Genomic DNA, 13209 nt, shown 5'->3' on the forward strand with positions numbered 1-13209 from the left:
CTAGTCAGGAAACTAAGATTCTGCATGCTGTGCAGCGAGGCCAAAAACACACATGCATGTATAGGGCTAGAAAGCCCAATGTACCCTTTGACCTTTAGCTTAAAAATGTGTATACTACTCTGCTACAGTTAAATTAACATCAGCCAAATAAAGGAAAATATGTCTAAAAGGGTATGTTCTTTAAAATAGAATGTGAAATCATATGAGCAGAATAGACATATATGCTCTTGGACTTAGTCACAGCAAATTATGAGTTTATTGGCTGGTAAGTTACCTACTTTGCAATGTTTGCATTTACTGTTCATTAAAATCTATGGAACTTCACCAGACCATAAAGCATAAAAAAAACACAAACCAGCACCTTCTACCTCCCACAGTCAGAAATGGTCTACTTTGGATCTCTTCTGGAGCATCAGAATTACAAATAAGACTTAAAAGTGATTTAGGGAGGTAAGTTCCTCTCAAATAGCCAGGACCTAATTTATTTAGAGACCATTTGATGTATAATGGAATATAAAGAGAAAATACTGTTGGATCCTCAAAAATAATCTAGATATAAAAGAAATAGTGAAGGTTGGGATTTGAACCCAACCAAGGAACAGGAATTTTTGCCAAGGAGCATTCTAGAAGGGTTTGTACCTGGTTGTAGGGGGAAAGAAATTACTTCCTTGAACATGGCCTTTGTCTTCTGAAAGAAACTGTGACAATGTTTCTTGCATGCACTCTTAAGCAGAGGTTGGCAATCTAAAATCGTTTTTGGAATAAGTGAGACATCACAATATTCCTTGGAAGCCATACTTGATGCATGAAGTAGTCTCTTCATTTAGTGAAAGGTGTGCTGGCAGCTGATTGGTTGCAGCATCTGTACTGAGTATTAGCATCGCCCTAGAAGGTGGTCCCCATGGTATCTACATACAACTGAACATAAGGAGCTGCTGTCTTAGCCGCTAGGGTCCAAGGATAGGGTTGTTAAGTGGAGGCTTTATAAAGCCTGAGGGGAATGAGTTGGTTTCTGTGGCCTTTTTCTTTTGCCAGAAAGGGAGGTACTTCCTGGTGGTCTGTAGGTTTAAAGGCAGCAAATAGTGGGTTCCTTTTGAGCGGCTAAGGGTAAATAAACCCTGGTCATTACGAAAGGCAGCTAATTTAAGTTCTGTGTGTTGCTGGTGAGTAAGACCTAAACAATAGCTGAGCATCATGATTAAATCAATTATGATTTTTAAAAGAAGAAAACAATTATTTTTTAAAGACTTTGGATTAATAGACACCAGTGAGTCATCAGGAGGTCTTTTTTCCCCGCCATTTTGACGAACTTGACTTTTGTGTACCAGATAGCTTCTCTGAGACATTCAGAATTTGTCATCCACTGGAGAGTCCTGCAGTTGTAAAGTTATTTATATGCCTGTAAAATTCACTCTGAAGTAAGTCAGGTTTTCTCCTTGTCTCTGGCTTAGAGCTTGATCACTGCCCATGAGCAGTTCAAGGCCACACTGCCCGAGGCCGACGGCGAGCGGCAGTCCATCCTGGCCATCCAGAATGAGGTGGAGAAGGTGATCCAAAGCTACAGCATCAGGATCAGCTCGAGCAACCCCTACAGCACCGTCACCGTGGATGAGATCCGGTCCAAGTGGGACAAGGTGGGTAACTGAGGGTCCAGGGGTGGGCAAGGAGGGTGTGGGGTGAGGCAGGTATTCTCAAGCTGAGGTGGAGAGAAGAGGTGAACCCCTGGGGAAGTTAGAGTGACTCCCTGGTGATCAGAGTTGCTCTTCACCCAAAATTTCACAGCTGTGTTAAAAGAGAAACTGAGGCATAGTAGCAAATTTAAGTTTTTTTTGAGCAAAAGTCAGTTCGAACTGGGCTGCATCCAATCTAGCAGACAGAAGGGAGCTCCAAGGAGCTGTACAAAATGAAAGACTTTTATAGGCAGAAAAGAGTAGGAACAAGGAAGTTACATGGCCAAAAAAAGAATGTTGGTTATTGCAAAGTTACTTCCCTTTAGGAGTCTACCTGGCAGATGGTCTCACTAGTGCTAATCAGGTGATTGCTGATTGACTGGTTTTTAAGATTCCATTTCTGGGAGAGCAGAAATTATATTTAAGTCTAGGTCTGGTGGAGTGGGATTTAGCATAAGCGACTCTATTTTGGGCCTGTTGTCTTGTTTTTCACAGATGAAATATGTTACACTCTTCAATACCTAAATACATTTAGCAGTTTCTATGATCTGTAAGAAAGTAGAAATGATTGTCCTTAAGGAAAATCTTATCAGTGTTAGCAAACTCAGTACAGGTTATGATACTGAAACTATTTTTAAAACCCCAGCTGAAAATTTGGTGGAATCCATTTTTGCTGGTACTTCATCAGAGATTTTTAAGAATATGGGATAGACATGTCCCGTGTGTGTGTGAATTTAAAATGTGGGGAAATTACTTAGGAAACTGTGTATGGGGAACCAAAGGACTCCCTGCTAATTTACTGCCACTTATATTTTGGGAAACTGTACAGATTTAATTATAGTGGGATCATTTGAACCCTTTTGTCTCATTCTTAAGAAAGATTTATTTTCATGGTTTAAATTGTAGCACGGTTATCTTAGTAGGCTGCTAAGTCTTCAGTGAAGAAGTCCAGCAGGTGGATTTGAGGTGGCTTGCTATAAAAACACGTAACAACTGTAAGTTACAAACCATGCCAAAGAGGGGGGAAAGAAACAGGTATGGGAAAGAGAGTGTTAAACTGAGAGACAGTTACTGCTACTGCTAAGTCACTTCAGTCGTGTCCGACTCTGTGCGACCCCATAGACGGCAGCCCACCAGGCTCCCCCATCCCTGGGATTCTCCAGGCAAGAACACTGGAGTGGGTTGCCATTTCCTTCTCCAATGCATGAAAGTGAAAGTGAAGTCGCTCAGTCATGTCCGACTCTTAGCGACCCCATGGACTGCAGCCTACCAGGCTCCTCCATCCATGGGATTTTCCAGGCAAGACTACTGGAGTGGGGTGCCATTGCCTTCTCCGGAGAGACAGTTAAGTTCTTGTTAAACTGAGAGACAGTTAGTTCTTGTTTCTGACCTTAAAATTAGCTCTGGTCTTCTGACAGTCAGAGTTAAAAGGAAACTGTGTTGAGCTGAGTAGTTTCCTTGGGCAGAAAAAGGGAAATATGTCATTTCTTTTCTTAAAATTTATTTATTTTTTAATTGAAGGATAATTGCTTTACAGAATTTTGTTGTTTTCTGCCAGATATCAACATGAATCAGCCACGGGTATACATATGTCCCCTCCCTCTTGAGCCTTCCTCCCCTAAAGTGAGACAAACTTTTCTCCTGTCACTTAAGTTATAAAGCAAAATTTTCCAGAGGGAGTTTTGTAAAAGGGACATTGAATAGTAATGTCTTTTTGCCAATACACACAGAAAAAGGCTTCTGAAGTAGCTCTTTTGTCTGTGGATTCAAAGAGAACTCAGGCAGAGCATAAAATATAAATCACAGGATACAAATGGAATGGAAAAAAATGTGGGCCAGGTGGGATCCTTTCCGGTGGGCCAACACTACACAGGGTTGAGCTCATGAACCTGGCAGGGGTTCCAAACTTTTTTGGGTCTTAGACCCCTTTGGTAGTCCAGGGAGGCCTGTGGATCCTTTCTGATAAAAATATGTATAAATTCATAAGTAATATTAAAGATCACAAAGCAAATAAATTACATTGAAAAATAGTTATTAAAATATATGTGTGTATAACTGAATCACTTTGCTATACAACTGAAATTAGCACAACATTATAAATCAAGTATATATCAATAAAAAATTTTTAAAAAGACCAAAAAAATGTATTTTTAAAGTTGGAATATACTACCATATTTTAAACCAAGGACCAATAGCAGACCTAGTAAATGTGAGTGGTGATGAGTGTCCATCATATTTTGAGAGGCAGGCAGTAACTAATGTATGTAAGAAAGTGATTTGTGTTGTGATAAAGTCACAGTGGACTTGGTGTCCATATTCATAATCGAAGGAAATGCTCATTTTCTGCTGGAGCTTGGGAAAATAAGGATGTCAGTTTTGGTTCATTCAAGTTCACAAATCCTCTGCACTCTGCACCCAGCCCTGCAACCTGCACCGCAACCCACACCCCACCACCCTGGATTAGTGCTGCAGGCCGGGAACCCCAAGTTGGACAAATGGTCAGCATCCCTCGTGCAGACTTAGCCTTTCAGCAGGCACTGGTGGCACTGGGTGGCAATCAAGGCTAGACTGAGCTCCCCCTTAGTCCCTAAAGTAGGGAGCACAGTCCCCTTCCTCCCCCTCCCCCTCCTTCCCCTCCCCTCCCACTCTGCTCCCGCCCCTGCCCTCCACCCACCACCACCTATCTTGGTCACTCCTCCTGGACCACCACTGGCCTCTAACCCCTGTTGTCCTTGAATCCTGGCAGGTGAAGCAGCTCGTGCCCATCCGGGACCAGTCACTGCAGGAGGAGCTGGCCCGCCAGCATGCCAATGAGCGTCTGCGGCGCCAGTTCGCCGCACAGGCCAACGCCATCGGGCCCTGGATCCAGAACAAGATGGAGGTGGGTTGGTGCTTCAGAGAGAGCATGTCACGGCCTCCAAATCGGTCCCCAAGCTGACACAACCACTGCTGTCCACTCAGTGCCGTGAGAGCCCTGTGCAAGTCACCTGGGTCTTACCCTGGGTGGCCCCTGGGCTGTTGCAGCCTGTGCATCAGTTTAGGGGGGTTGGGGTGAGGGCAGGATGCTGGGGGAGTGTGCACACGCACCGAAGGCTGGCGAGGCTGTTCTCGCTGTCATCCATTCATCTTTTCATTAAAAATGGTGATGGGTCTCCTCGGTTTTCAGCCTCTGCAGGACCTAGATTCTAAACCCTCCATCCCTAAGGAGGATGCATGAAGAGTCACAAATACTTGGCATTTTCAGAACCTTTAAGGAAAAGTAATCTTTGAATGGCACTGATTTCTGGGTTCATTTTATTACCAAGAACAGTCAAGAGACATTTATTGACCTACTGTGTTTTTTTTTTCTCTGAGTCCCCCCTCATGGTGATTAACTGTTAGCTTCTTTTTTAAAGAGGAGAACATCTAAAAATCTAGGGAATTCTTTTGACCGCTGATGAAGCATCCAGTGGTCTGAAATCTCTCTGGCAGCCACATTCCTGCAGACCATCCCCCGGTCTCCTCGAAAAGAGGCAGCTTCAGGCATCCATCTTCATTGGAAGAGGCTGAAAGGCCTCCTTTCTTCATGGATATTGGTTGATTTTTTTTCTTTTCCTATTCTCTAGATAGGTTAGAACTAGGGCTTCCTTCATGCTGTGGTACTGCCCTATTTCTTACTTCATCTGAAAAATAAGGGACTTTGGCTGCCACCTAAAATGCTGGTGTAGCTGGCTGGCATCAGAAGCAGAACCAGGAAGGATGCCGCCCACAGAGTCATTCGAGAGGCTGGCTCACCTTGTCCTCCTCCCCTGCTCTTGCCTCCACCAGGAGATTGCCCGGAGCTCCATCCAGATCACGGGAGCCCTGGAGGACCAGATGAACCAACTGAAGCAGTACGAGCACAACATCATTAACTACAAGAACAACATCGACAAGCTGGAAGGCGACCATCAGCTCATCCAGGAGGCCCTGGTCTTTGACAACAAGCACACGAATTATACTATGGAGGTACAGCTGCCACACAGGCCCGCAGTGGCCTGGTGTCTGCCTGTGACCATTTCACCTGGTCAGGGTGTTTTCCGCCCACATTTGTCTCTCTCTGTTCCTGTTTCGTTCTACAAGTATGAACGTGAGGGATCAATAAGCCTTTACTGTCACTGCATGTGAAACAGTTTTGTGAAGTAGATCAAGCACTGTGTGGGGGTGATCAGTCACTCAGTCGTGTCCAACTCTTTGCAATCCCATGGACCATAGCCTGCCATGCTCCTCTGTCCATGGGATTTCCAAGTCAAGAATACTGGAGTGGGTTGCCATTTCCTTCTCCAAGGGATCTTCCTGACCCAGAGACTGAACCCATGTCTCTTGCATCTCCTACATGGGCAGGCGGATTCTTTACCACTAGCGCCACCTGAGCAGCTCAGATCAAGTGCTATATAGTTGTTATTTATCAACATCATCCTTTGTCATCATTGTTATCACAACAGTGAATTCACTGCACTGCTTTGGAGAGACTCCCAGGAATGGCACTGTTCCATTTCTACCAGTTTGGCCTAGTTTGATCCTTCTGGGAGCCAGTGGGTGTAATCCAGGGCTCATCCTGCTACCTGGTGAATAGAAAGGTATTCCTAGTGACAGAAGACTGTACACTGTACATTGTATTCTACAAGGAGCTAGTTGTCACTGTTAGAACCCTGCTCCTCACTTCTGAGTGTTTCCCACTACAGAATCTTGAAAGAAAGTGCAAAAGTAGAATTAAAAAAAAATGTATCGAGAAGTCCTACTTGTCTCCCTTTGGGTTGACTCTCCTGTTATGAAAGTGAGCAGGCGAGATTGACCTGCCGGGAGAACCTGGAGCTGATCATTTGCTGTTTTTCCCTTGGTAGCACATTCGTGTGGGCTGGGAGCTGCTGCTGACGACTATCGCCAGAACCATCAATGAAGTGGAGACCCAGATCCTGACGAGAGATGCGAAGGGCATCACCCAGGAGCAGATGAATGAGTTCAGAGCCTCCTTCAACCACTTCGACAGGGTACTTCACTCCTACTTATTTGAAAGGCAATGCTGGGGACATCAAAAGACATATTTGAAATAGCACTCATGCTGTTATTTTTAAGTCACCATGTCTTTAAAATTTATTGGGAAACAGGTTGATTAAGGCCAGAGGAAAAGAGCCACTGAAATGAAGTGTGCTAAGTTCTGATATTGCTCAAAGTGACATCAGACAAAGTCTAGGTTTGTGGGCCCTTTTATACAGATCACTTAACAAATGCCTTTGTAGTTGGGAGCAAAGCAAGATTTATTCCAAGTGAAAGTATATCCTTAACAGAATATAGTTGAAGGATTTAGGTCATTTTCTAAGCACTTAAATACAAAGCTCTAATGTACTTTTCCTAATTAACTACTTAGGTGAAGCACCTGATGAAAATTAGCCTACTCTTTTGCCATAAAACTTAATTTTCTTTTTTAATGAACAAAATCAGCTCATGAAATGTTATAAGGAAAACGTATCAACAAAATGATGACCATATAAAAAGTTTAGTGCTACTCTTAAAATATTATCTAATATTTTGATTTAAATATAATTGGGTAAAACCAGTTCTACCCAATTATTAAGGCCACATTCCATTTGTTAAAAGATCCCTAACAAAGTATATTTCATTCTTTTGCTCAGAACCCTGTATATGATTTACAAATATTAGTTCAATGGTTCTTAAAATGCCTGTGGACTAGAGCAGCCATATTCAGGCCTGTTAATGAGTTCAGAAAGTAGACTTGTGATCAGAGAGCTGAGGCATAAATAAAGTTTAATATACAGAGATGGATACTAAAGTTATTTTGGCTTCAGCACAGCTATACTGTTGATGCTATAATACTGATCTGACTTCCTTCAGGTTGGTTCATTTTCCTTCCATGGAGGGCAATAATTGACCATTGTTCCTACACATATCACCTGGGCTTTTAGGAGGCCAGCTCTGCTTGTTTGAGCCACTTCAGAGAGGGAGAATCCACATCTATTTGAATCCAGGGTAATGAGACTGTCTTTTGCAACAAAGGTGCAAAGGAGAACAATGCAGAACCTGCCAAGTTAAAAGTTTAAGTAAAGCAACTATAGTCCAATAAAAATTAATTAAAACACAAAACACCCAGCTTCCCAGTCTCGGTGAACAATTTACATTCATCTAACAAGAACTCCTTTCAAACATGTGTATGCCTGTGGCGGATTCATGTTGATATATGGCAAAACCAATACAATATTGTAAAGTTAAAAAAAATAAAATAAAACTAAGAAGGAGTGAAAATTAAAAAAAAAAAAAAGAACTCCTTTCATACTAGCTTTCCCTTCCCGCCTCCCAGTAAAAGAATTAATAGAAGTTTAAGTTAAGGCTTCTACGTCTTGGAGGGACTTGGGCCTGGGAGTGGCTGCAGGGTAACTGCAGCATGAGTCCTAGCCCTGCTGTCATCTCTGGGCGCTTTTACAAGCGAGGTCTGCCTGGGGCCTCAAGAGTGTGAGGCTTTCCCAGAACACTTACATTGTGTTCAGTCATCAGTGGGTGGCAGTGTGCAGCTTCTGACATGGTCATTTTCAGTGGCACTGGGTATTGCTCCTGCTTTCTTGAAGGTGTGGTCTCCATTTCTGACTGCTGTTTACCTTCCTTCCCTACTTTTTCCTTTTGAAGAAATTATTTTGTAATGTAATGTCCCTGTGTTGGGCCTGTCCTTTCTGTAAATCAGACCTTTAAAAATTCTTTGGCAGATGTCAAAGTGTCCCTTCTCTTGCTGGATTTTGTTCCCTGGTCAAGTCGAGTTGTTTATTTTGCCTCTAACACTCAACTTCTTTCTTCTTTCTTTTTGTTGAAAGAGGAAGAATGGTCTAATGGATCATGAGGATTTCAGAGCCTGCCTGATCTCCATGGGTTATGACTTGGTAAGACAGAAGTTGAAATTTTACTACTGTGATATTCTACTGAGCTTATTTAGGTTTGTATTTTATAAGACATCTGCCTTAAACTGTGGCAGCCCACTTGGGATTGTTTCATTTACCAAGGTTACTAGGTAACATTGAAGGTTTGCCTGGTACCATATGAAAATGACTTCCTGGAGTCAGAACATATATTTTCATTCAGTCATTGGTCAGCTGGTTTTTCCCTTGTGAAGGAAGATAACATAAAACTTTCCTGATGGTTTTTAAACAGCATTATTTGAGAGATAATTTACATACCATACAATTTGCCCATTGAAAGTAGACACTTCAGTGGCTTTTCCTCCTGATTTTTAAAGTGTTTTTTCCTCTAGTATTTTAGAAGGTAAAAAGTTTTTAGTGGGCTTCCCTGGTAGCTCAGTGGTAAAGAATCGGCCTGCCAATGCCAGAGACACAGGGTTGATCCTTGATCTCAGAAGATCCCATGTGCCTTGGAGCAACTAACCTCATGCACCGCAACTATTGAGCCTGTGTTCTAGAGCCTGGGAATTACTACTGTTGAGCCCACGTACCACAGCCACTGAAGCCTGTGAGTCCTAGAGGCTGTGCTCCATAACAAGGGAAGCCACCACAATGAGAAGCCTTTGTGCAACGAGAGAGTAGCCCCCACTCTGCAACTAGAGAAAAGCCCGCACAGCAATGAAGACCTAGCACAGCCAAAAAATTAATTAATTAATTATTTAAAAAAAATTTTAAATCAGCTAAGAAATCTTACATTTCCCTGTGGGTTGTGAGTACCTGTATTACCCTCACTTCTGTGTTACCTGTTAACACATTGCTGACCAAAGACATATTACTATGTCTTTTGTTACCTGAACATTATTGACTGGAGATGTGAGAGTGATATAATTTACGTCATCATGCAAAGCTGTTAGAACTTAAAATTGATCAAGGGTTCATTATGCAAAACTTAATGATTGTTGTTATCATTCACATTTTGCCCCATTAGCTTCTTGTCCCAACTTGTGTATATTATAAACACAAGCTTATTACCATAAAATTTTCAAAAATGATGCATAGCGAAATTTTGAGTGAAGAATTTTTCAATGAATTTTATGCAAATTCTTTCTCTGATTGTCCGAGTGACATGTATACTTTAGTGTCTCGTAATATGATAGTTCTTCCAAATATAGTTCTGATTCAGACGATGTGAAAATTAGACCAACGAAAAGACAAAATATCTTAGTGATTGATTCTGATATGGAAAGTGAAAATGAAACTCATTGTGGTGGAAGAGACTTTATATAGGTGTCAGGTGTAATTATTGAATGTACTAATCCACAAAGTGTTAGTGAAGTAACGTATTAATTTTTGGCCAGTCAAAGCAAAAATCACTGTCCCACAGGCTTTAGTTTCTGCGAAAATCCCCTAGTCAATAATGACTTAATATGTAATGTTAAACATGAATTATTTTGATGCATCTCCCCTTTCAAATAACCTCTGTGAGAGCCCGCCTCTAACCTGCCTTCTCTTTGGCAGTATTATTCTTCTCAATTATAGCCTGAGAAAAGGCCTAAGTCTCTGAATTCTTCTTCCATAATTATGTTAAGTCCCAAGGCAACAGGGCTTCCCTGGTGGCTCAGCAGGAAAGAATCTGCCTGCCAGTGGAGAAGATGGGAAACGTGGGTTTGATCCCTTGGTCAGGAAGATCTCCTGGATAAGAATATGGCAACCCGCTCCAATATTCTTGCCTGGAGAATCCTATAGACAGGAGCCTGGTGGGCTACAGTCCATGGGGTGACAAAGAGAGTCAGACGTGACTTAGCAACTAAACAACAACAACCCAAGGTGACATGGATCAGAGAGAGAAAGGAATTCTGACATCAGGAGCTTCCGGGTTGATGCTGTAGCTACGTTTCAAAATCTGTTAATGGCAGTAAACTTAAGTCGCCCATAAGGGGAATCTGTTCCAAACATGGAAGGGAAGTGCAGGGAATATTTAAGTTTTCAAGCAAAAAGGAACTTGCATGCCAACAGGTAAAAGCGGGAAAGCAGCACAGTTAGGAGTTGTGGACTGTTGAAATCAATGCTTCCTTGCAACCTTGCCTCAGGGTGAAGCTGAGTTTGCCCGCATCATGACCCTGGTGGATCCCAACGGGCAGGGCACCGTCACCTTCCAGTCTTTCATCGACTTCATGACCAGAGAGACGGCTGATACCGACACTGCCGAGCAGGTCATCGCGTCCTTCCGGATCCTGGCTTCTGACAAGGTCTGCATCGACACATTTTCTTCTGCCTTTCTGACAGTCTGCTGCTTTATTCCAATAAGAATGGAAGCAATGTTGCAAATAAAAATGATTTTGATACTACTGCATTTTATACCACATCTGCACTGAATTCAGAAAGCACTTAAACACAACAGTGGTGTACTCAGAAGAGGTTAAACACAGACATTCTGTCTTGGCATTTGTGCTTGGTCCTTATGGGGAGTTTCATAGAAGGAACCAGCAGTATGAATTTTGCAGTTTTTTTGTGTGTGTTTTTCTGGTTCAACCCTACTTTACATTCTGGATTGGTAGATAAGATTTCTGAAAGATGAAACAGTGCAATTCAGATGTTAGAAAACTGAGAACCTTCTCCCAAGGATCAATGACACTGACTGTGTCCAGCCCTTGGAGCAGAGTTAAATAGAGCCGTCCACTCTTTGTAAAAATTGGCAAGTTTTTCATTACATGTAACCTAGAAATTAAGTAGGAGTTTAATTGCAAGTTTAGAATTTGCAAATCTCCCAAAACAATATTAAAAACTTTTCAATATGTATAAGTTCAGTTTGGGATATGATCCCTTTGTCTTGTGTTCTAGCTGAAAGGGAAGGGAAGTTAGGATTCTAAAATACATCAGCTTGGCCATGTTTATTAACTTAAAAAAAAATTTTATCTGACAACATAAACTATCTTTAAAATAATTATGTTTGTTTTAAAATGAATCCTTTATCATGTGGATAGGGGTTGAGGGGAAAAAGTCCAACTGATTTAGGAGATAATAAACCAAGGCTTATCTAATACACCCAAAGCCCTACTCTATATTACAATATATTTGCTCTTTATTTATCTTGACCTATCAGTCTGTTTTATGAGAATTATCCTATTTTCTCTTGGACATTTGACATTAAAAACAAAAGACTCCATTGTTCAATGTCAGTTTAGTTTTGCTTTAGAAGGAGTTTTTCACCAGCGGCAACATGCCTCTAGTTTTTTAATAAATTGTGTAGGAAAGCAAGCACATACCACATGTATTTTTTAAAAACCACATTGATCATTTTAAATTAAATATTCCTATATTTTCATTAGTGTATGATGTAAACCAACCTCCCCTTTATCTTTCTGTATGAAATTTACATCATAGTATTTTTCACTAACTTTATGGCTCAGTTTGAGGAGTGTTGATGGTACTGCTCCCTTTGCCTCTATGAAGCATTTTAAATTTCCCACTGGCCAGAAGACAAATTACAAGTGAAACTCAGCCTTTGGTTGGCTGTCTGGTACTGTGCCCGTTAGACTCCCTACCTTTAGTCTTTTATTTTTTTATCTTTATCTTATTTTGGAATATAGTTGATTAACAATGTTGTGTTAATTTCAGGTGTATAGCAGAGTGATTCAGTTAATCCTTTTTTTAACAATTAAACAAATGCAAGAAGTATGTCAGTATTTAAACCATTTAAGTTCCAGTGTGTCTTGCCATTGATTTTTAAAACATGTGTATACTATTTTCCAGCCATACATCTTGGCGGAGGAGCTGCGTCGGGAGCTGCCCCCAGACCAGGCCCAGTACTGCATCAAGAGGATGCCTGCCTACTCAGGCCCAGGCAGCGTGCCCGGAGCCCTGGATTACACTGCATTCTCCTCCGCACTCTATGGGGAGAGCGATCTGTGAGGCTGGGGTTTTGTAGCCGCTGATTAGAACGCAATAAAAGCTGAAGTCACAGTTTGTTTCTTGGAAACTTTGACAAGCTTTATTACGTTATAGAGGGAGAACACTTTTTTCGCAACTCAGTTATTGCCAGCAATGTAAGATGACTGAAGTTTTTCTAGTAGATGACATAGTGTACTTTATAAGTAGGTTTCTTTACTTCTGAGCTTTTTAGCAAAATGCAATGAAATATCAAGGGTTCTGCTGGGTTCTTTGATGAAACAAAGCCAATCCTTGAGTAGTGTGAAATTAGGAAGACCTAAGGATAGAAGGAACATACAAAATGGGAAAATTCTGAAATACCCAAGATTCAAGACCAGAAAAATAATAGTAAATGTTTGACATTAAAAAAAAAATTCTTCATATATATAATATGTTTATATGGTTATCTCTTGGGGAATATATTTGGGATACTGGTGTTTTACTTTCTGGCTTATCCAAAGATTAACTATATTTAAGATAAATGGTAACTATCATCTCGTTAGCTGAATTGAATATTATGAACTTCCAGAGAATAGAAACAGACACCCCCAAAGACGCTGAGCGCTTAAAACATTTTAGGTAGAAATCATAGTCCGCTCTTCTTTATTTAGGACTACATGGTCCAGTTAGTGGATTGCAATGCCTTACTCATACTGCAAAGCAGGAACCTCACCATGGAAATGTTTCAT

At 41.3% G+C, this 13209-nt stretch overlaps 1 protein-coding gene across 1 annotated transcript in view; it reads left to right on the forward strand.

Moving 5' to 3' along the window:
- ACTN2 (actinin alpha 2) overlaps positions 1-12553 on the forward strand; it is a 75645-nt gene extending 63092 nt beyond the window's left edge. Inside the window, exons 15-21 of the mRNA XM_006050163.4 lie at positions 1452-1634; positions 4417-4551; positions 5478-5657; positions 6533-6679; positions 8510-8575; positions 10681-10839; positions 12344-12553. Of these exons, the coding sequence (XP_006050225.4) occupies positions 1452-1634; positions 4417-4551; positions 5478-5657; positions 6533-6679; positions 8510-8575; positions 10681-10839; positions 12344-12502 (1029 nt within the window). The 3' untranslated portion in view covers positions 12503-12553. The remainder of the gene's footprint in view (positions 1-1451; positions 1635-4416; positions 4552-5477; positions 5658-6532; positions 6680-8509; positions 8576-10680; positions 10840-12343) is intronic.
- The last annotated feature ends 656 nt before the right edge of the window (positions 12554-13209 follow it).

This window comes from Bubalus bubalis, chromosome 4 (assembly GCF_019923935.1).
Source record: "Bubalus bubalis isolate 160015118507 breed Murrah chromosome 4, NDDB_SH_1, whole genome shotgun sequence".
Classification (NCBI taxonomy): domain Eukaryota; kingdom Metazoa; phylum Chordata; class Mammalia; order Artiodactyla; family Bovidae; genus Bubalus; species Bubalus bubalis.